Source organism: Magallana gigas, chromosome 5 (genome assembly GCF_963853765.1).
Source record: "Magallana gigas chromosome 5, xbMagGiga1.1, whole genome shotgun sequence".
NCBI lineage: Eukaryota > Metazoa > Mollusca > Bivalvia > Ostreida > Ostreidae > Magallana > Magallana gigas.
In genome coordinates, this window is record NC_088857.1 from 24,773,397 (window position 1) to 24,799,540 (window position 26,144).

General features: G+C 32.4%; 1 protein-coding gene across 5 annotated transcripts in view; it reads right to left on the minus strand.

Moving 5' to 3' along the window:
• Positions 1-26,144, minus strand: part of LOC105335326 (signal transducer and activator of transcription 5B) — a 179,915-nt gene that overhangs the window by 132,960 nt on the left and 20,811 nt on the right. For all 5 annotated transcript variants that reach the window (XR_010714000.1, XM_066084668.1, XM_066084669.1 and 2 more), the window contains exon 2: positions 511-650. Coding sequence is in view for 4 of the 5 variants with exons in the window: in XM_066084668.1 (XP_065940740.1) it covers positions 511-650 (140 nt within the window). In the remaining variant the exon portion in view is untranslated. The remainder of the gene's footprint in view (positions 1-510; positions 651-26,144) is intronic.

The window sequence follows — 26,144 nt, forward strand, 5'->3', positions numbered from 1 at the left end:
GCAAATGGGTATCCCTCACAGAGAGTAAACCGAAGGACGTTGAGTTTGAAGCAAATTTTACACGAAACCTTTACAGTTAAATAGTTATTAACTCTGGCTCTAGTTTCTCTGAGAAAATTCACACATATCTGCAATCTGTTGCAACTTGAGTCTCTGCAGCAATATTTTTCAAGTCATTTGTTTACAGTTTGCCACCATAATCAATTAATTCAACATGATACCAATAGGTGTTTTTTTTCCTTCAAAATACTGCTGAATTTTAAAAAATAGGTCACTCATATATGTTTCCTACCCCTACCATACACAGGTGTGTGTGTGTGGGGGGGGGGGGGGTATAGTTTCTCCATAAGCTTTTTCTTCCCAATTGCTGCAACTTCAATTCTTTTAATTAATTTGAAATTCAAACTTATAAATTCAATTTACAAAAAAAATGACATAAAGAACCTCAGAATAAAGCAATGATGTCTAAAAATTAAGTAATAACAGCTACATGCAGTCATGCTGATTTACCAGGGTTGTTCCTCAATCCACTCAGCAAAGTAGTGTCGAACTTCAATAGGGATCTGGGAAGTTTCGTACAGATTGGAGACATGTTTCAGTTTGTCTTGAGGCAACTGCTGGGTCCTCGCCCAAATTGACATCCCTTGATTCTGAAAAAATCAAGACAAACTGAAATGAAATTTAATTGCTTCTTGGTTTGTTTTGACAGACGATAACTACACAAACCATTTTTTTTGTTTACAATTATATATATTACATGCATGTATTGATCGGTACAAACTTCTTAATATACATAATTTAAAACATATAAGGTACTTCGCCATATTTCACAAGAGAGAGAGAACTGAAGAGAACATTGAACTTTATATATAAAATCACAAGATAGTGACACTTTTGTTTTTAAATCCCAAAAACCAATTTAGATTGTCCTACACTCAGCACTAAATGGGCTTAACGATGAAAGCCTAGTTTTAAATTATAGATGCAGAATTATACATATACATAAGAAAAAAATTAAATGTTTTTCATGCTAGTTTTTTCTTTTGTTATTGCTGTTAGGAATGTGTAACCGTGTTAAACCACTTGCAAAAATTAATAACAATGATGAAAATTTGTAAAACGTCCATTTTAAAAAAAAATTATTATCAATTATTAGTAAATTAGAACTGGATGTTTAAAAGAGAGCATAAACATTTGTTTAAACCATATCACACATCAATATTTTTTGGGCAAATTGTATGCTTTGTCGGCCTGCATATCAGAATACAATATGAAAGCATAAGTAATCACAGATTACAAAGCTCACTGAGACGAGGCGTCACCTTTGTGAATCATCACCTTTATGAGACCACCTTAATCATATTATATGAAAATTATAGTTAATAATTTTGGATAAACATGGATACTGTTTCGACACAATATCGTATAACTATATCATATGTTAACAAGAATTCCTGGGTCCCCCGCCGGTCAAGCAGTATACTAGTATACTGTATATGAAATTGCAATATTTTCAAACATTCAGGGCTGTTCCAGAATTAAATGTGTGGGGAGGTTGGGAGGAACATTTTTTTCCCCCACCACCGATTTTTTTTTCTATTTTTCCTGTCGCAATATATCCAAAATACTACAATCTGAAAGAACTTGACCAAAGTATTAGTGGTATAAACATTTGATATAAATTTAATGAAAATCCGTCAAAATTTGTAGACATGAGAGCGCTTACAAGGTCACAAAGTCCCATAACTCCAACAAAAAGTATCAACCAATGCTGATTTTGAACTTGACCAAGGTAATAGTGGTATAAACATTTGATATAAATTTAATGAAAATCTGTCAAAATTTGTAGGCATGAGAGCGCTTACAAAAAAGTGTGATAAATCCGTCAAAATTTGTAGGCATGAGAGCGCTTACAAGGTCAATTTTTGGATAAAACAGAGTCATTATTGTGGTCAAAGTCCCATAACTCCAACAAAAAGTTTCGACCAATGCTGATTTTCGAATTTGACCAAAGTATTAGTGGTATAAACATTTGGTATAAATTTAATGAAAATCTGTCAAAATTTGTAGGCATGAGAGCGCTTACAAGGTCACAAAGTCCCATAACTCCAACAAAAAGTATCAACCAATGCTGATTTTCGAACTTGACCAAGGTAATAGTGGTATAAACATTTGGTATAAATTTAATGAAAATCCGTCAAAATTTGTAGGCATGAGAGCGCTTACAAAAAAGTGTGACGGACGGAAACACTGACGCATGGACGCCCGGCATTTCTATGACCCCGCTCTGCGTTGCAGCGGGGGACAAAAAATTATATGACAATCATATGCTCATTTCATCATTATCATTAGATACAATGTTTATCAATACCATAATATAAAATATGATATTGCATCCTATGATACTTACACGATATACAATATGATACAACAGAATACTGTAATAAACAAGCATTCTGAGAGTATTGCATAAGCAATACACGTCCCCTACCGGTTTGTAGAAATTTTGGAAACAATGCACTGTTATGCACAATATCATTCTTACCGTCTTCTGTACCCCGACTCAACAGACCAACCCAATAACGAACCCGATTGTAATTATACAAATCAAAGGCCTGAAGGGCCATAATGGCTTACGGGTTTGATATGACTATATTTACATGGATCGAGTATGATTCCCTCTATTTCTTACGGAAACTTTAGTTTATTTATAGCTCTATAGAAAGTAACTAGCTACATGTAATTCATAGATTTATAGAAACTAACAGGACCGATATCAACATGCCCCATTTGTTGATTGGTCGAACCTTAGTGACCGAAACAGACAGGACTGAAATCTAGACGCCTCTTTTATCAATTGGTTGAAACCACCATTGCTTTTAGGAAAATCATAGACTGCATGAAATAATCATGATGATGTCAGACTCAAACTCCAATATGAGACAATTTGTTTCTTTCTTTTATCCAACGACTGAAGTACATTAACTGTAAATTCATTCAACGATATAGGACACAAAAAACACTTAAAACCAACATGCTCTCAAATATCAGTATACCTTGTATTCCTACACACTATGAACTTGCGCGAGAGTTGGTGCACCGTGCGACGTAACAGCGCCACAGCCAGCGCGAAATCACTGCGCGTAAAAATAATATAACCAAATGATGAAATGTACTGCATGTTATGTACTATAATTAATGAATTCTCATGAAATCTACACCAACAAGTATTATTCCATTTTATTTGTATTTCATATATGTATATTTATTCATATTTTTCTGGTTTTTTTCTACTTTTTTAAGAGGCTGACCTTCACAAGCTTTTATAAGAAATATAGATTCACAAGGCAGTTCTAACACCTTCTGTTTTATTTTTTTCCCTTTGTACAGAGATAAACTCTTTGGGGGGGGGGGGGGGGGCAAGAAACAGGCAGAACTATTCAATTACAGCAAACTTGTTTTGACACCAAATTTAATTAAAATTAATTACTGCACTATAACTTTGCAGTCAATCTCTCTTCACATGACATGTGTACACAGTCATTTTCAGAGGCATACTATACGATGTCTCTATGTTATAGTAATGTGACATCGCTTCCGTATATGACTTGCAATCAAGCTTAACTGTATATTGTTTTCTTATTTGAGTACATTTGGTCTCAAGTTTCCAATATTTTTACGACAAATAAACAGTTCAATCATAGCACAACCAAGGTAATCCATCGAGGGAACATTGTGCTATTTTTAGATCTTGGAAAATCCCCAACATTCGATAATGGCGGAGGTGTCGAAGAAGGCACATTATATTAAAACAAGTAGTAATTGCCCCTCTATATATGCATTTATTACCGATTTATAATCCCAGTTTCAATATATCTCAATCATAAGTTCAGTCCTTTAACCGTTAAACACTTCCCCCCTTGCTGAGATCGATGTCAATCGAAGTTAGCGACGCTCCCTGTGGGTGCAAACGTTTTTATGAAGATTGAACGAATGAACGACAACTTTACATTTACTTATCACTGTTAGGATCTAAAATAATTGGGAAAAGATTTTTTGCTTATAATACATGTAAGTATGCATAGCGGAAAGCATGCCGGTACTGTGTGATGCATGGCGGGGGCAATACCTCTATGCAAAAACGGCCTAGGGAAAACACTGCATTTAATATTCATTCGCGTTAGATTTCGAGTTTATTGAAATCAATTCAATTCATATTAGTTACAATAAAATAAGTGATAATAATATAGGGAAAATATAATCTTGCTAAAAGATATTTATTTTGAACAACAAACAGTTAATTTTGCAACATTCGAATAGAACTATTTTTTGTCGCGCATGTTCAGATAACTGAACTCTTTGCCGTAAAGATTATCCGGCAACTAGATGGCCGTAAGCCATAAAAACCCTTTCGATTAAATTAACAACACAATGCTTGAAACTATTTTAGAGAACTTATTTGTTTTGTTAGAAACAATAAAAGGAATGGTCCAAGTAATGCACAATATTATTACTGACTACATACTTTACTTGTTTAATCATTACACACCGAACCCGATACCGAACCCGAACATTAAAAAAATGGAATATAAAAAATTAATTTTTTTGAAAATATGTCAACCAGACGCTAATGTAAACTTGATCAGTAGTTTGACATTTTGAAGCTGTTCAGCAAATTTCATGTTATTCCTCAAACGCATAAATAAAAAAAAGCGCGGAAAACTGAAGTGGGACAGACAGAGGGACGGACGGAGGGACGGACGGACAGACGGACGGACAGACTGACGGACGCAGAGGAAAGCTATAGTCCTCTCTGGTGAAACTGGTAGGGGACTAATAATGATGCAATATAAAACATTGATATATGACAGTGTATTCTGTAATACATTATTGTATTTGATCACATAATACAATTACATAATATATGATACAATATAGTATTATATGAAACAATATCATATCACATAATACATCACAATTTTGTAACATATGATATTATATTGTATAATGTATTATGATATTGTATTGTTTGATACAATATAACTTGTTGCAACATTGTATCATATCATGTGATACATTATCATGTGATATAGTTATATACTTTATAATACAATATCATATTATACGATATAGTATCAAATGATACTTCTTATTGTTTGTCAAAATATCCTACAATTTCATGTCATATAAATATATTATGTAAACCAATATCATATTAAACAATATCATATCATATTATACAATATTCTATGTTACAATATCATATAATACCATTTTATGTGATATAATAATATATTATGTAAACCAATATCATATCATACAATATAATATATAAAACAAGAGGCCCATGGGCCACATCGCTCACCTGATTATCAATAGGTATGATAAAATCAGCTTAATGGAGTCATAATACAAACTATCTGGAAAATGTACAATAATACATGTAGATCCTGTATAAATAAAATCCATTTTCCCCCTGGATATTCTTATGTTTATAATCATTAGTCCCTTTTCTAACAGGATAATTTTATAGTCATATCACATGTTGAGTATTGCAGTTCTCAAAAAGATCCTTAACAATTGTTTATATATGGGATATAAAGCTACATCAAACTCTGATCCTTCTTGTGAGGCCGAAGAATTGTCCTGGGGCCAAAGTCTTAACAATTATAAAGAATCATCTGGCTGATTAGTTTCTGAGAAGAAGATTTTTAAATATTTAAGGTCTTCCGTTTCAAACGGAAGACCTTATAGTTTTCGTACAGTTTCTTATTATTAAGGTCTTCCGTTTCCAACGGCAGACCTTATTGTTTTCGTACTGTTTCTTATTATTATTTTTTTCCACAAATTTTGTGCACGCAATTTCTCAGAAGCTAATCAGCCGATTTTGACAATTTTTCCCAGATGATAGCCAGAGGTCATAATTCTAGACGTTTTTTGAAATTTTGAAATCGTCACTTCCGGTACCGAGTTACGGCGGGTTTTCTATCTTTTTACGACCTATTTTGTGCAGAGCTGATCTCAGAAACTATTAAAGATATGAATACGAAATTTTCAGGATAGGTAGTCTATAGTTTGAAGTTGTGCACTATTATATTGTTTTACACCAGTGGCGCCATTTCTTGGAGCTCGCCTAGGCACAAAAATTGGGTACGAATTTTCATTCAAAATTGTCAAACGTTTTGATCTGTATCTTTTTATCAGTTGACATTTTGTTAAATAATATATGACAAAAGTGGTAGATAATCTAAAGTGCTTTCCAATAAAATCAAGAAAAAGGGGCTGGCCCCTTTAATTAGGGACCAGGAGACTCGTAAATTCTATTACGAATAACTTAAAAACGATAAATATTTTGTAATGCATTATATAATCAAATTTTTTAAACACTACATTATCGGTTTGAAAAAGTCATCGTCAGGCCCATGTTTGGCGTAATTAGGGATTTTTATTCATTATCTTAAAATTTGGGGGGGGGGGAGGGGGGTGTCAATTTTAAAATTGTATCGATATTTCGTGGTATCATTTAAAATAAAATAAAAAATCGGACGGAAGACCTACTCGTAACGAGGTCGTATCTAGTTATTAAGGTCTTCCGTTTCCAACGAAAGACCTTAAAGTTTTTGTACAGTTTCTTATTATCATTAAGGTCTTCCGGTTGCAACGGAAGACCTTATTGTTTTCGTACTGTTTCTTATTAAGGTCTTCGGTTTCCAACAGAAGACCTTATAGTTTTCGTACTGTTTATTATTTTTTTTTTCCAAATTTTGTGCGAGATTTCTCGAAAACTGTTCAACCGATTTCAACTATTTTTTCACAGAAGATGGGACTTGATGTTAACTTAATACAATTTTGAGATTTTTCCTGTCGTCACTTCCGGTACCGATTAATTGGCCATTTTGTACATTTTTACGACCCATTTTGTGCAGAGCTGATCTCAGAAACTATCAGAAATATGACTATGAAATTTTCAGGATAGGTAGTCTATAGTTTGAAGTTGTGCACTATGATGTTGTTTTACGGCAGTGGCGCCATTTCTTGGAGCTCGCCTTGGCACGAAAATTGGGTACAAATTTTTATTCAAAATTTTCATACGTTTTGATCTGTATCTTTTTATCTGTTGATATTTTGTTAAGACATATATAACAAAAGTAGTAGATAATCGAAAGTTCTTTGCAATAAAATCAAGAAAAAGGGGCTGGCCCCTTTTTTTAGGGGCCAAGACACTTGTAAACTCTATTACAAATAACTTAAAATGTTGTAATGCATTGTAGAAGCAAAGTTGTTGATCGTAACAATATCTATCAGAAAAAATCATTGCCACGCCCATTTATTACGTAATTAGGGATTTTAAGGAGCCAAAGTACTTAAACTTTGACGCAATATATCTAGAAAAGGAGACATATTTTGTTAAGCATTGTAGAAGAGAAAATGTTTGCATAAATGATTCTAATCGATTCCATTTATCAAAGCACCAAAGTCTGTCCCCATTAAGGATCTAGAGGTCTGTCCCGTAAACTATTCAATCATTTGTATCTAAAAAATGAACAACAATTCTAGATAAGTGTAAGAACAAAAAATGTTAGTATTCGTGAGACCTTTCGAATGAACTCAAGAAAGAGGGGCTGGTCCCTTAAATTAGGGGTCAAGACACTCGTAAAGTCTATTACACATACCTTAAAAAGATAAAGATTTTGTAATGCATTATAGAAGCAAAGTTGTTGATCGTAACAATATCTATCAGGTAAAATCATTGCCACGCCCATTTATTACGTAATTAGGGATTTTTAGGGGACAAAGTACTAAAACTTTGACGCAATATATTTAGAAAAGGAGACATACTTTGTTAAGCATTGTATAAGAGAAAATGTTTGCATTAATAATTCTAATCGATTCCATTTATCAAAGCACCAAAGTCTGTCCCCATTAAGGATCTAGAGGACTGGCCCGTAAACTATTCAATCATTTGTATCTCAAAAATGAACAACAATTTTTGATAAGTATAAGAACAAAAAATGTTAGTGTCCATGGATGTTTCGAATGAACTCAAGAAAAAGGGCTGGCCCCTTAAATTAGGGGCCATGACACTCGTAAAATCTATTACACATACCTTAAAAACGATCAAGATTTTGTAATGCATTACAGAAACAAAGTTGTTGGTCGTAGCAATATCAGTTTGTAATACTCATTGCCAAAACAATTGATGACGTAATTAGGGATTATAGGGGACTAAAATCTTAAATCTTTAATGTGCTGTATGTGAAAAAACAAAACTCTTTGTTAAACATTTTAAGGGATATTGACAATCGTATGCATTATCTAAAAGGGAGTGGTTGAGGGGGAATTCTGAAATTTCATTGATATCTTAATCGTATCATTTAAAAATTGAACGGAAGACCTACTCGTTACTCGTAACAAGATCTAGTCTTTGTAGATCTAGTTATTATTTTTTTTTTTCCCACAAATTTTGTGCAAACGATTTCTCAAAAACTATTTGACCGATTTCCACCATTTTTTCACAGATGATTAGACTTGATATGAACTTAATACATTTTTGATTATTTTCTTGTCGTCACTTCCGGTGCCGATTTATCAGCCATCTTGTTCATTTTTACGACCTATTTTGTGCACACTAAACCTCTGAAACTATCAGAGACATGAATATGAAATTTTCAGGATAGGTAGACCATAGTCTGAAGTTGAGCCTATTGTTTTTGTTTTACGCCAGTAGTTGCAGATGTCTTCAAACTATTTTGTTTTGTTCGTCATAACTTCCGGTCGTCACCGGAAGCACTCTTAAAATTATTTTTTTTTGCATTAATTTTGTTTCATATAGAATTAAAGTATAAGTATTAATCCTTACATATGTCATCTCTCCAATGTTAAATAAATAAAAAAATTATACTTCCGGTGAGATATCTCAAATATCTCAGATAGCCTTTTTTAAATAACTGTTTTACCCACAAGATGTCAGAAAGTCAAACGATCAATACACCAGACTAAGAGAGATGATAAAAATTTGATAGAAAATTTGTTAAACCACTTTCATTTTGTCGACCGTCACTTCCGGTCCTCACCAGAAGGGTTCAAACAAATCAAGCTGTTTGAAAGTTTAACTATTTTTTTTTTGTCAATTTTAGCAAAATTGATCAACAATAAAGTACAGTTGTCTTATGTTCATGAAATTCTAACTTTTATTTTCACTGATAATTTCCGTTTGTCCACTTCCTTGTCAAGAGACAAAAAAAAAAATGACTCCACGAGACCTCAAATACGGTGATGACTTGAACAACCAAACTTTGTTGGATAATAGCCTAAAGTATGTATATGTGTTTACTTTATTTTGATTGATTCCTCGTCACTTCCGGTCGTCACCGGAAGCACTTAAAATATTTTTCTCCTTATTTTGTATATTTTACATGAAATGAATATATCAGTACACGGTCTTATATATTTTAACTCTACAATGTTAAATAAACAATCTTATTCTACTTCCAGTGGGTTATATCAAATATCCTAAGTAACTATCCATTTTATAAATTTGATATCTGCGAGATTTTAGCCACTGGAAGTGATTGAGACATGAAACTTTTATGAATGATAGACAATTGATTGGAGATGTGTTTAACGGATTTAATTTTGTCAACCGTCACTTCCGGTGCTCACCGGAAGGGTTCGAACAATCCATGTTTTAACAAGTTTTACTGAAGTGTTTCATCTAGCATAATAAACAGTGATGAACACTAGGCAAATATACAAGAACCACTAGCTTTTTTTCCATTAATCACTTTCGTTCGTCAGTTTCCAGTCTCAAGATAAAAAAAAAAGAACTCGTTTCACAAGGATCTCAGATTTGGCAGAGAGTATCGATATTTCATTGTATCGTATAAAACAAATCGGACGGGATACCTATTCGTTACTCGTAACGAGATCTAGTTATTGTTTTTTTTTCCACAAATTTTGTGCACGAAATTCCCGGAAACTATCCAACCGATTTACACCTTTTTTCACAGATGATAGCGGGTGATCTGAATTTATTTTGTTTTTAATATTTTTGCCGTCGTCACTTCCGGTACTGATTTATTGCTGATTTTGTCACTTTTTCGACCCATTTTGTGCACGCTTCATCTCGAAAACTATCAGAGATATGAATATGAAATTTTCAGTATTGGTAGACCATAGTCTGAAGTTGTACCTATTGTTTTTGTTTTACGCCATTGGCGCCGTTCTAAAGAGCTCACTATGGCTCGAAAACTGGGTACGAATTTTGTTCCCGTTCTTTGTACACACAATTTCTCAGAGATGGCTCGATTGATTTTCTTGAAATTTTTAGGAGTGATAGAAATAAATTATATATCGAGTATTCAATTTTTAGTTTTTTCAAAGTTCATTTCCTGTCGTCCGTTTTCTGTCCCGCGACAAAAAGCTTGTGACATTGAGGTCTCAAAAATGATAAGGTCTTGAGCATTCAGACTCTATAGGATTAAAGAACTATAGTTGTAGATGTCTTTAAACTATTTTGTTCTGTTCGTCATAACTTCCGGTCGTCACCGGAGGCACTTCAAAAATTATTTTTTATTTTGAATTTAATTTGTTTCATTTAGAGTTAATACAAATCAAGCTGTTTGAACTGTTTTTCTTCGACATTTTTAGTACAATTGATGAACAATTAAGTACAAGTGTCTAATGTTCAAGAAATACTTTACTTTTTATTTTCACTGAGCATTTCCGTTTGTCCGTTTCATGTCAAAGACAAATAAAAAATGACTCCACAAGATTTTTAAAACGGTGATGACTTCAACAACCAAACTTTGTGGGATGATAGCCCTAAGCATGTATCCAGGTTTACATTCTTTTGTTTGAATCGTCGTCACTTCCGGTCGTCACCGGAAGCACTTTAAAATATTTTTTTCCTTATTTTTTTTTTTTTTTTACATGGAATGAATACCGGTATATCATTACACGATCTTATATATGTTAAATAAGCAAACATATTCTACTTCCGGGCAGTTATATCAAATATCTTAGGTACCTATCCTTTTTACAAAATTGATAACCGCGAGATTTTAGTCACTGTAAGTGATTGAGACACGAACATATATGAATGATAGACAATTGATTGAAGATGTGTTTAACGGGTTTCTTTTGTCAACCGTCACTTCCGGTACTCACGAGAAGAGTCCATACAATTCATGTTTTTAACAAGTTTAACCGATTGTCTTTGGTGTTTCATCTAGGATAATAAACAGTGATGTACACTAGGCAAATGTGTAAAAGAAACATAGCTTTTATTTTCATTAATCACTTCCATTCGTCCGTTTCTGGTCTCGAGACAAAAAACCTAGTTTCACCAGAATCTCAGATTTGGCTGAGAGTATCAATATTATATCGTATCGTATAAAACAAATCGGACAGAAGACCTACTCGTTACTCGTAACAAGATCTAGTTACTCTATATATTCCTATGTTAAACTTTGACACCCCCCCCCCCCATAGTGGCCCCACCCTACCCCCGGGGGCCATGATTTTCACAACTTCGAATCTACACTACCTAAGGATGCTTTCATACAAGTTTCAGCTTTCCTGGCTGGTTAGTTTCTGAGAAGAAGATTTTCAAAGATTTACTATATATATTCCTATGCTAAACTTCGACCCCCCATTGCGGCCCCACCCTATTCCCATGGATCATGATTTTCACAACTTTGAATCTACACTACTTGAGGATGCTTCCATACAAGTTTCAGCTTTCCTGGCTTGATGGTTCTTGAGAAGAAGATTTTGGAAAAATTCTCAATTTTTTTATTAATTTTTAATTATCTCCCCTTGAAAAAGGGCGTGGCCCTTAATTTTCACAACTTTGAATCCCCTTTGCCTAAGGATGATTTGTGCCAAGTTTAGTTGAAATTGGCCTAGTGGTTCTTGAGGAGATGTTGAAAATGTGAAAAGTTTACGGACAGACCGAGGACAGACAAAATGTGATCAGTTTAGAAAAAGCTCAGTAGCTTAGTTCAGAAAAGCTCACTTGAGCTTTCAGCTCAGGTGAGCTAAAAATAAAAACAAAATTGTTGATCTTAAATTGTGTCAAAGCCTTTAAAAGAAACAGCGAAGTCATCTCTTATGGGAATTTAAGTCTGACATCATAATGATTATTTCGTACAGTTGGTGATTTTTCTTGGGTCGCTTTTGGTTTTTTCAATCAATAAACAGCGTGTAAATTTCAGTCATAGGGCTGTCAGTCTCAGTTGCTGAAGCTAAGTAAACGGGGTGTGTAGATTTCTGTCTGGCTGTTTCTGTAGTATAGAAACAGAGCTATGAATTAACTATAAGTTTCCGTTAGAAATAAAGGGAACCATACTAGGCAGATGAAAGAGACAAAAGAAATCAAAGCTATTTATAGTGTGATAAATACTAGAACTAGCTAGGCAAATCCAGTTTATAAACAATATATTTACATTTTCCAGTGCCACTACGTATCGATTTTGTACTATATAACCCATAACTTCAATTGACACCAAATTGAGGTTTGCTTATTTTTATTTAAATATTTAAACATACAATGGCTTAAAATTATATATATATATAAGTTATAAGGAATCACTCTTTGAATATTATAAGGTGATAATTTCGGTGGGGCGTGATCAAATCAATCATAAAGCCCTTTGGGCTTTATTGGATTTGATCACGCCCCGACCGAAATTATCACCTCATAATACTATCGATGTTAGACTTTGAATTAATTAAGTAGGATTAAAACAAACAAAATTTTCAAACAAATGATTTTTATTCATTTACACTATTAAAATACAGTGAGTATTCAAAGTAAACATAGGTTATCGCTTTAACATTGATTATTTTCTAATAATCCCATTGAGTATCTGATTTATAGTCCATATAGCACTGTGCTCTAATCATTTCGAATTTCTACAGGCTACAGTATTCTAGTATAATCAAACTGGTAAAAATTAAATTGAAATTTGGATTTTGTTGGGTTTTTTTCAAAACTTAATTTCTCCTAAACCATATTCACGTGGGTAACGTTATACATAGAGTTAACTTTGGACAGCCTAACATCATTTCTGTTGTAGTGGATGACTAAGGCACAGTTTATTAAGAAGGAAGGAATATGTCCATTTTCATTATGAATATAATTTTTTTTAAATTGCCATGCCATATTAACAACAATTTTAATGATATTCAAAATTATGCTTCATTGGAATATTATGATTGAGTCATTAGACAACTTCTTTATGATAATAAATACAAATAAGTTGGGGAATTAAATTAACGCCTAGTTCTTAATTGGTTCACACATCTAAGTACCATAGTTTCTTCTAAATGCAGTACAAGTGGCATCAGAAGCAAAAGAAAAAAAAGGTATTTGGTTTGCAAAACAAAGGGGGCTTAAATCTCCCCCTAGGGCCCCTGGTTTCGCCGCCAACGAAATGTTCATCCAGTACTCCAGAAATTAAGCAGTCAAACTATATATCAACAGCTAGTTGTATAATGTCTTACACAGCAGCAGTAATGCTGATGACTATATAATACTACAGACATTATACAGTACATGTATACCGGTAATGCTGCGTACATAATTAATCCAAGCAGTTTTGGGGAAGAATTTTGACTTCAGAATCAGAGTAAAAAAGCTTGTCATATTCTGTGGGTTCAAGAGAAAAATGGAATTGATTTTTCATTTCTCCTTAAATGTTTCTATTGACCCTATGATGCACTTAAATCATTCACAAGTGTGGGTGCTTGTATCTTTATAACTGGGGGTTTCTCAAACATTGATCAGCTGACCTTAGAATACTTTAGATAAGGCATTCTATCAATGCCAGCTATATATGAACTTCTAATAAAGGTGCAGCCTATGATATCAACTTTCCCAGAATTATAAACTCGAATTTTGCAAACAATTTCACACGGAAAAATTTACCAGCTGTATATAATCTGCACCGAAGCTGTATGCTGACAAATCCAGCTAAAGTACAACTCTGATATAAATGTCTCAAATTTGATTTTCTTCATTTGACAATTAAAGAACTTAATTAATGTCAAAGCCAAGATAACCCAAAAAATTCATTAATATATGTGTTAAATTTATGACCTTCCCTTTTTTCACTTTTAATTTTATGTAATTTTCTTACTTAGTCTATTGCAAGTTTGCATTTACTGTAAATCAGATAAAAGAATGTTTATTGAAAAATAGAGTTCCTAAAAAATAAATAGTTGTATTGTATTACATGTACCAATTACCTAGATCTAGGAGATTATCAAGCTTCTCTTGTATGATACTTAGGTTTATTGAGTATACAAGTATTTTCTCTCTTTTTTTTTCATAAGAATTATTTGCACTGATCGAATGACATTGATTCATACAGCTACCAGGTACTTAGCAAAACTAAATCACAATCTACAGAATTTAAAATCAATTTGTCAGCATTCCTCAAACTATCTTCATGCAAGTTAATTATTAATAATTAAGCAATACAGTAAATGCTCGCTTATAAGTCAGTTTTTTGGGAGTAGAAAATTGAATAGAAAGTTAAGTCCAAAAAAAAATTGGAAATTAAAGATTACAACTGGGTTTGTGTACGCACATTAGCATTAACAACTTAATAGAATAGAGCAGTTGTTATTTCTAGAACATAGACGGTGAAAAAGGTGTTTCTTAAAATATGAAAAATAATAAATAAAATCTGCCCACCCACCCCATATTTTTTGCAAATTACAGGATGAGAATCTAAATATTAATTTTATATGGCCTAAATGTTTAAATACATTTTTTTTTGTGATTATATTTTTAAACAAGAGGCCCATGGGGCCACATCGCTCACCTGAGCAACAATGGGCGTTCAAAAGATATTGTGCCATATGGTCCCTCGGTAGATTAACAAAAAATAAATATTGTCAAGTATTCGAATTTTACACTTATTTTTGCATACACGTAATCTTTGACATTGTACCTTCATGAAATACTATTTTTTACCAGAATAAGAAAATCCAACGCAGGATATAAAACTAAACCTTTGGTAGGGGTACACTGTTAAGTTGTTAACTTCCAATTCCCTATATTTTCGTTCTGCCCCCCTCCTCCCACTTTGTAAAGCGATCAAAATATATGAGAGCATATAGGTACATATTTTTTTTCATCAATTACTTACTTGTTATTGTATTTTAAAAAAAAAAACATAATAGTTATTGTATTTTATTTAGAAAATCTTACATGCATAGATGTGAAGAAGAAAATTGTACCTCAATGTGCTCAATTCCTCAAATTAAAAACATTCAAAAATTTAATTTGTCTTCTCCATTATAATTAAATGACTGTTATTTACCTCACGTACAAACCAGGATAATTTTCTGCTGTGATATTTTCTTAGGAATAGCGATAATTACTTTATCCCTGCAACAGAAATGTGTCAGAACTATGGAAACTGTTTTAAAGATGTCGTTTGTATTTACTCGTGTCTGAAAAACTATCAAAATTGATGTAGATTTCACATTATTTATTGTATAAAGAGGGGGCACCAGAGAGTAGGTATATACAGAATATCATTCTTTTATTTTGTTTGTACACGTATTTAACATACTCTAATTCATATAGAATTTCTAATGTTCAACCAAAATTTCAGCGTCAATCGTAGAATTATAAGTAAGATACAGAGCTCACAGTTTGCCTAGGTTTGAGTCATATGTTGTTCAAATGAGTTTATTACATTCAGCTTAAGATTTTTAACTTGGTATTTCCTATTCAGCATATAAAATGGAAAAAAAAGAATGGCCTAAGATTTTCAATTCTTTTATTCACTCAAGGCCAGTTCACTGGTATTTGAGGTTCAAAATCAGTTTATACAAATGTACACAAACACAGTCAAGGATCACATGTACAGTAGGAGTAATAATGACGAAAAAAGGTTAAGTTTACAATACAATAAGTTGTTAAAGTTGGTTTCTGGAAGAACAGACTTTGAAAATTTTCTTAATAAATATTGACAAATTTTTTACTTTTTTAATCTTTAGTTTTTAAGATCTGTGTACAAACAAAGAATTGTGAGCAAATCTCTGTATATATATATTGCTTAAAATTCGAAACTTAACACTCAAATATGGTTAGTAAATAGAAATTGTAAACAATTAAACACAAGAAACATGCACTATAACAAATAAAGAACACAATTTATTTTTTTCGAAATGAATCATATATATACATGTATATACCTACATATTTCCATCAGCGATATCAAACTCTATTTAAACTGAATTAACTCCAGAAAATGCCGAGCGACTCAACAAAACCTATTGCATTAATCTACCATTACGCAAAAGATAATGCCGAATTACCGATAGAATGAATTGTATTTCAGTACTTTTTTGATACATCAGGTTTTGCTTAATTTGCGCAGGTAAACAGTTAATTGTTTGATTTACCGAAGTCTCTGTTTGAATTGATACGTAAAAATCACGAAATACAGACGAAAGTTCCCAGGTTACAAAGCATAAATAATGAAAACGAAACGAAAATCAGAACAAGCTATAACACCAACGTCATGTGTGAAAACTGTCAACGCATTGAAATATTTAGCCTCAATTTACTTCACAAAATCGGCACCGATATATTTTGCATGTTTCAAAAATTTCCCTTCATACGTGAACTGTTGCATAACAAGCAAATTCATCATATTCAGGTCGACCCTTTTTCGTATAATGTCATGGCTGCTTTAAACAAAGAACCTCGTTTTAGAAGTATGGAATACGAGTCTTGGTAAAATGGGTATGCAAACCCGGGCCGTGGCAAAATAAAAGCCGGGGCAGATCGGCAAGCGTCAATTCCAAATACGCATTATTTTGCAGCAATATCTACAGCGAATACAAATATACTGGTCCATCAAATATCCTGAAATTTTAATAAGATTGGCAGATTAATAACTGCCAATCTTTTGTTTTGCCCAGGCCAAGTCTTGCCTACCCATTTTACCGGATGCCGAACGCGAAGCTGAAACTCGCCTTTCATTTATTATTATTTTCGTAATAACTCAGATTTGAAACAGAATTAGACCTTAATTTTTGCAATTTATATTTTTCTTCCCATAAGGATAATTTATGCTAAACTACGTTGAATTGAAATCAGTAGTTCTTGAGAAGAAGATTTTTAAAAATGCACCCCCCTTTTTCTACAGTTTCAAGGTTTTCTCCGCTTTGCATACAGATCGGACTTTTATTTCTGCAATTTATATTCGCCATCCCATAAGGATGCCTTGTGCCAAATTTGGTTGAAATTGGATAAGCGGTTTTACAGAAGAAGTTCAAAATGTAAAAAGTTTACAGACGGACGGACAGACGGACGACGGACAAAATGTGATCAGAATAGCTCACTTGAGCTTTCAGCTCAGGTGAGCTAAAAACACTTTAAAAAAGCTAGGAAAGATATGACTAAGCAGTACGTAGTTCTTTGCAGGGGGTAAATGACATTTCTAAAGGTCAAACATTCTTCAAGGAGCAAAGGATACATTAGTTTTAAGTTTTTTACTAATTTTGCAGGGTTTTTTTGGTTAACAACCCACTGGTGTCAAGAAAAAAGCAGAAATTCAAGTGCATGCTATATGTTCTATTGATAAACTTGTGTCTTGACAGATAACTTGAGTCATTTCATACTGCACCAGTTTCACAACAATTTCATGCACTTCATCTCGACATTCAATAAGTTGATTAAGTAAAATGTGCTGTTCACTGAATCAGTGTAGGCTACTGAATTTCTTTGGTTCATAGAACAATTATCAATAAATATTCATGCCAATAGAGATCTCACTTTGAAGGTAATTGAGATTAAACTTTTAAAGCTGGCAAAGTTAATTAAATGAAACAGTTTGGATGAAGAGTTTCCTCAAGTAACATCAAACCGATTGAAAAAAATCTCTTTTAAAACATTACAGATGTTTATAGCCATCCAAGTACTTCACAATTATATATACACATAATGAATGGCAATATAAGGTATACATTAAATACACTAAATAATTTGATCAAGATCATAACTCAGAAAAAATCGTCAGCTAAAAATGTCCTGCAAATATGCACATCCATTCTTTTGTCTTGTAATATAACTTTAAAAAAATTGAAGTTCAAATGAGCCGAAACTCCCAGAAAAATAATAGAATAGGAATTTCCTTGTAATATGTATATCTACACATTGTGTCGTAAATACCTAGAAAGTTTCACAAAATTTGGTTAGGTGGTTACAAAACAATAGGACTGAGGGATGGGCGGACTGCCTGACAGACTGGTCAAAAACATTATACCTCTAACAACTTTGTTGCATGGGGTATAAGAAAGACATATTAAGTCTTTCCTCAACAGATTATATATCCAAGAAATGGATCATTATTAAATTGTACTGCGTGTGAAAAATTGAGTTGCTAAAGGAGAATTAAGTACATGTATAGTTTAAAACTGCAAGGTTTTAGCTGATCTTTGGAGCGCCTGTTCGTAGCAGGTGCATGCTGTAAACCATGTCCTAATTGTGAAAATTTTAACTTCATATCCTGATTTCAATGATAAACTGGTTCACAACAACAATCATACAAGGTGTTTTGTATCCCCCACTTGGAGAAATGAAAAGGAACTATTTTCAAATGTTGCTAAAGCATATATTTTTAACTTGTATACATTTTATATTACAGTACTATAAATTTCATGATGCATGTCAATAACATGCTTCAATAATTATATTTAATGAGTATTTTATTCAAGCATATATAAATACACTGAATTGCATCGAACAGTAAGAGGTATAGGTTTCCAAATTAATTAAGCCACACAATGTTTTATGTCTATATTGTGACCATTTACTGTGCTAAATTACCAATTTTTAGTATGAACGAGTCGGTCTAGACTCCATCCTAAAAGTACCCTTTTATTAAAAGGAGAAATGTTAATTCATTTTTAATAATTATATTTTATTAATGTGGAGTCTTGAGTCTTTACCCATTATGGGTTCAAATATGTGGTTTTCACAAAAATTTCTAACTATATTTATAATTGTCAAACTATAACAGTTATTCAGAATGATGGACAATGGCTATTTGTGTCAGCGTATACATGTAGCTCTGCATGATAGGTGGAGGATTGTAGATATTCCCTCTTAGCTGAGAGGATGATCGAATCATAATGGGCGTTTTCTTTTTAATTTCTGCACTTTAATTTACTTCCTTTTAGGTCATACACTTTTTTTCAACTTTTTTATATAGAATTATTTTGGAAAATATTTTAAACCCTCTAGATAACAACCAAAAATATATAATGTTCTTGCCCTGTACAAATATTGTCAAATAATAATAGCGCTAGCAAAGTCCAAGATTATTTGAGATCAGGTTGACTGTTAAGGGGGATGTGCGGCCATCATGTACATTTGAGGATAAGAATGTAAACATTTCTTGAACTGGCTTGTCTCTGCCTGAAACTGGCCAAAAAATTTTGCCAAGAGATATAAAAGCAATAAATACTAAGTCCTAATGTTTGAAAAGAATGCATACAAGAACAGCTAGGACAATGCCTTTTTAATCACTCAGTAAACAGCCACAGATTTATTTTGAAGATTTAAAAATCTGAAAAAATATGAAGGGGGTTCATTGGTTTCCTCTCTAGAACCATTTGTTGAGAAAAATGTCTAAGCTTGCTTATCTATTAAGTTGTAGGGATGGAACGATCCACCGATGCACCGGTGCATCACGGTATTTATTTTGACGATATTTTGATCGATACATTTACCATGAATACAACGATACCTAGGCGAACTTTTTTTTATTTTCCAAAAATATCCGAGCTTCATATATCGGCTATTTTTAGTCCGCGCGCCTAATATGAAAGTACAAAGATGGCGGAAAACCTCGTAAAGTTGTCAAAACTGTTCGGAAACTAAATCTGGAGTGTGAACAACTTTTGGATTACTTGTTTATGTAGAAGTAGTGTATATGAGACTAAAGTAATTTGTAAATTCTGCAACGCTCATTTTAAATATATCAAAATAACCATGCGGTAATACATCGACAGATTGAATAAATTTTTAACCCTTATTCATGTTTTCATTTAGTTGCAATGTACCTTGATATGTATCGTATCGCATCTCATGTATCGTGATATGTACCGAATCGGCTAAGTACAGTATCGTCCCAGCCCTATTAAGTTGTAACTTTGTCTCAAAATAAGCTACTCTATTTTTAAAATAGGACTCAAAAACCACGTACACAATATATTTGTCTGTGTCTATGGAGGTATATTGCATATATATTTTCATTGAAATATGATGTATACTTTTTAAATTTAAGAAAATCACTTTTTGGGACCCCTATCCCACTTCTAAAAAGAATTTACTTTAATCTATACTTATAGAACTAAAATATCCCCATTGAACAAAATGGGACAAGTATAGAGATGTATATCAAATTCAAAACAGATTGTTTTGAATTGACATTTGTTTTTTTCTTTAAAAATATAACGTCAACCTGTCTCCATAATCACAGAAGTTCTAAGTATAGACTGGATTTTTCTTGTTCTTAAAATAGATCCCATGACAACTGATAAAAATAGTGTACGCTATTTTGAGGCAAAGTTACAACTAAAATGAGCAAAATTTAAAACTTTTTCTCAACAAATGGTTGTAGAGGGGACACCAATGAACCCCCTTCATATTTTTAAATCTTCAAAATAAGTCTAACTGCACACTTCGACAGCTGTTCTAAGTGATAAAAAGGCATTGACCTGTTCTTGTATGCATACTTTTCAAACAAAATGACATGAATGATTTCATATCTATTGCCTTTATATCTTTTGGCAACATTTTTGGCCAGTTTCGCGCAGAAACAAGCCAGTTCAAGAAATGTTTACATTCTTATCCTCAAATGTACAACTTATGGCCGCACATCCCCCTTAAGAAAATTATCACAGAAATGAAACTAAGGACAAAAGTATTATTGTATGTTTGTAAACGGTATGTTTGTATTCAGTTCTATATTAAACATGTACTAGCTGATGTACCTTCAGATGTAAGATTTCTTTCTATAAGAGATATACATAAGTGGAATAAATATAATTCTAGGTGCAAGGGATTAAGCAGGCATTGTACAATCTTCTCCTTTTTGATGAAAAAAACCCCAGAGACAAATAAAAGGACGCACCACTTCGAAATGAGAAACAATTTTACTTTTCAGCATAAATGCATGCATCCAATGCATTATTTATTAACGTTTGCTCTAAAAATTTTCTTTAAATCATGTGTGGGGGCATGCAACTTTTCAAGGAGCATTGCAGATTGCATGAATTATTTAGTTCTACTGCAATTTATCATATTTATGATATAAATTGAAATAATTTTATTCTTAAAAAAAATTAGTTTATTTTCCTCAATGGTCGAACTACTACGCTATTCACTGCATTTATGCATGCATGAAAAATTCATATTGTGCATGGTTATTTCCAATTTTCTGACACATTCAAACATAAATATTATTTTAAGACTTTATAAAGCCTTACTTTTGGAAAGGAAGTTCACAGTCATGAATTATCAAACTATTGTTTATTCAAGTGACATGCTTCATAATTTTCAATTTCTATTTATAATCATCTAATTAATGTAACTTTTTGTGGATATACTCTAACAAAATACATTGCATAAGTATTCCTTCATATAATTCTAACATGATTTGATCTATACGGGGCTAAACTATCTGTATTAATTAAGTTAGGGTGTTACTTAAGCCATGATCATCAAATTGTATTTCACTAAAAACTCTATTGGTAAAAAAATCTCCATTCGAGCGTTTAGGCATTGGTTAATCAGATATGATTTATAGATTACTAAATATCTAATTCAATCAAATATTTGTATCACATTTCAGTGAAACATCAATGTTGCATTGATTAACTACTTTCATTTAAAATCTAGTAACAGTTATCTCAATCGATTTGGGACTATTTTGTCACACGAGCTACAGTGCCTCATTAAAATGCCATTTATATAACTACGACTCTGAAATCTAATGTGCAATTATGATCAGAATGGTAATGAAAACAATTAATGGATTACTTCTATCACGATCCATATCCACGCATCTTGCACAGCCAGGATTTTAAGTATTTAAAATAGACGACAAAATTTTGATTATCTTAACTATGTAGTGGGGTAGATCAACAAACCCACCACTATACAAAATTTCATGTGTCAAAGACTAGGGCTATGTATTCTTTTTAGTCCCCTACCGGTTTTTACCGGAGGGGACTATAGCTTTCCTCTGCGTCCGTCAGTTCGTCTGTCCGTCTGTCCGTCCGTCCGTCCGTCTGTCTGTCCCACTTCAGTTTTCCACACTTTTTTTCTTTATGTGTGTGAGGAATGATATGAAATTTACTGAACAGATTCAAAATGTCAAACTACAGATCAAGTTTACACTTTTGTAGCGTCTAGTTGACATATTTTCGAGAAAATTATTTTTTTATATTCTAATTTTTTATTGTTCGGGTTCGATATTCTGCATTACAGTGCATTGTTTTCACAATTTCCACAAACCGGTAGGGGACGTGTATTGCTTATGCAATACTCTCAGAATGCTTGTTTTTTTAAGTGTGCAAGGACAGGCATAGCTAGCCTACATATAGATTGACCCAACCAGTAAAGAATTATGATAAATTCTCATGAGCTCCCCTTCCAAATTATTAGCTACAGTCAAATTGTGGTTAAAATGAGATTGATGTTTTTGTCTCCTTCAGAACTAATTAGGTTATACTGAATTATCACATTCACACTTTCTCCTCTTCATGAAAGGAAAAAAGTAGACAAATAAATCATCATAAAACAGTAAACTAAACACATTGTCCTTACTATGGTGTAGTTATCACTACTTGCTAAATGTGGTATTTTTGGCATACGCAATATATTTGGTCAACCATAAAATTGTTTTACTTATATATAATTGTTTCATATATACAAGTAGGGTTTATAAGTGCATACTATGCTTATTTATTAAGGGCTTAGGGACACAAGCAGACACTTAATTCTGCAAAAATTTTTGGGGGGGGGGGGGGTATGGTAACAGCTAGCACAAAATTTGTAACAGTAAATAATGTGTTCTCTTATTCAGTCATGATTTTACTTTTAAGGTTTCTCTACCCTTGATGTTTTTATGGTTAAATCCGTGAAATATTTGTTTAAATTTGAAGATTAATATGTAAACATTCAAATTGAACTTAAACATTGGTATGTTGCAAATATTTTGTTCATACTGAAGGAGCTAACACAGGTACACTATCAACTTAATTATAGTAAAGACTGCTCTCCAATCAAACATCACATTTATTTTTACTGATTTCTATATAATAAAGCAATTTTTATAAGAAATTAATCGCAATCCTTTATTTTATATATTTTAACATATTAAAGGCCATTTAAACTTGCTAGTATGAAAGCCATATCACATTTAGAGTGAATTTTGATACATTTTTTCAACCATGAATAAGTATAGTTTAGCAACATAAAACTTCACTCTATAAATTTTGAAATAATATTAATGGTGCAAACTCACTGAAAATTGGTACATTTGTATCTCATTATATATCCTATCAAAATCTGCAAAGAAATGATTACTTTGCCAGGTGAAAAATAATGAATTGTAGTCTCTGTCAACTTTTCCTATGTACGGTTTTATCAGTTTTTCATTGATTCAGAATTCAGCGATTTCAACTCAAACTATACCCTCTATAAATTGTTAAACATTAGTGTCATTTCACTTTTCATTGCTTAAAATGTGGAAAACACAAGTTAAATTAAGAAATTATCATTGGCAAAACCAGACATCACATAACACTACATGTAATATTATAACCGATAACTGTAAAGTATTCCGGCATGCTCCAAATAACGTCATGCGACAATTGAATGACCTTAAAGGGTATCATATATGATACTCTTCTTGCATTTCAGTTCATCATTTTTACTTTTCATGTACAAAGATAGGGAAATCTTTATTATTGCACTTTAGAGTAAGAAAAAAAACATAAATAAAGTTTTACATGAAGGAATAAATTCAATAGCCTGCTAATTTATGCTTGTAAAAACTGGATTCATCTGGAATGGATAAAGTGGGTTTTTTATTAACTGCTTTTTATATTTATATATTTAAAGTGTAGTTTGTCAAACCTAGTTGAGATTATACTTGAATAAATTGGGCATGCCTGGCTATTATCAATGAAATTCATCCCTAAATTGCAGCTACATTACCTGGTACATTCTTAATAGTAAATTTCAAGCTTTCATCAAGCAAGTAGCAAACTTCCAAAATATTTGATGAAACTTTTCCCCCTATCTAGATTGACCACCACATTGTGCATGAATTCATGAGGTAGAAGAGATATTAAAACAGCATTTTCAATACTTTAAATTCCTTGTTTTACACAAGTTCTTAATTCTGCTTGGGAGAATATAAATAATGAGCACCAATTTTTTGTTATGATTTCATATAGCTCAAAACTTCTGAAAAATAAGAGCGAGATTTTAAAATCTGCAAGAACTGCTTCTCGCGATTTTACGAGGAAATTATTATCATTCGTTAATATTATTTTAAATGAATGTTTTAAAGAATTCATATAAAACAAGTACTTCTGTGTTTTGGTGCCTCACATGAGCATTTAGACTCCTCATTTCCCAAAAAAATCCTATACATTCAAATGCAATGAAGAGTTCAAGTAGGCTTGTGGTTATCATTAAACAGAGTGCATGTCAAAGTCAACAACCTGAAAAATGCCGGTGACAAACAATATAAATGTTCTTTGTTTCAATGGTGAAAGCAAGCCTTAGACTCCATCTGCCTAAAAATGAATGATATTTGTTAAGATAGCTTGTGGACATTTCACATGTTTCACAATATGACATATGTTAACAAAAGTGAAAATGAATTACCTCATTAGAGCATATAATATGTCGTTTGTTGGGGGGTTTTTTTTGGGGGGGGGGGTTGCTTTTATACAAATTATGGTGGTTTGTTGCCCCAAGAATATATCTTTAAAAAGCAGCCATGCAGGCACATGCATATATATATATGCCACGTACCATTAAAAGGGCATTGACCTAATTCAAATTTAAACTGTTCTACAATAGTGATTTTGACAAAAATATTAAATAAGATGGGGTTTAAAATTTTGTGATAGCTAAAAAACAATTTATGTTGAAATTAGAGTAAACGTTTTCAAGATAACTAAATCTGCTGATTTAATTCCTACTCATATTTGCAAAAACTTAATATGTCATAAAGTAAGGTGAAAACTATTGCGTTGCAACCAATTTTTAACAACTGTAGATTCTTTAACAAATCCAAGAGCTAACATTATGGAATGCACTGGTTTGCAGTTAGAAAATCTGTGTTAAAATTAACCAGGTTGTTGCAAACATTGGCCTTTTTTTCATGTTAAAGAAATTTCCCTAAAACTTGAGAAATTTCTTGAACATGATAAAAGCTAGATTACAGTCAATTAGGGTAAAAGCAAAATAACGTTGGTTTAATTCTAGTAGATCTTACACAATAATTTTCCTAGAACAATGAAAACCATCATTGTTCCATTTTCGATGTTTGTAATCTTTTTGTTTTTCTTGTATTTTGAAATACTAAATTACTTTATAAGCTACAAGGAATTGTTTGATATACGGTAATTTCAGGGGAAACACCTGTCAAACCAAAAGGCGATGTAATTAATATGTATACATTGACTCAAATTAATATAAAAATGGCTAAATAAAACCAACAAAACTTGGCGTCCTCAAGTGTCAGATATAATAAATAGATACTGAATGTAAAGCACTAGAAATGGCTATTGACACAAACAATTGAAATTGTCAAATTTTTAAAACAACCAGTCGACCCCTTTGTCAGGAAACAGTAAATAAATACTTAAATATATATACTTGCATGTATGTACCGGTAAATAATTATTATACCCGCATATTTTACAAAAAAACTGGTTTCAAAAAGGTCAACATTTTTTGCAGCAGTCAAATGATCTTTTAGAATATGATTGGGGGTGTCATTTTGAAGTGTGATCAGGTCTCAGAATTTTTTTTTTCCACGGGAATCGGAGGATAACAAAAATTTACCGTACGTTTTTTTTGC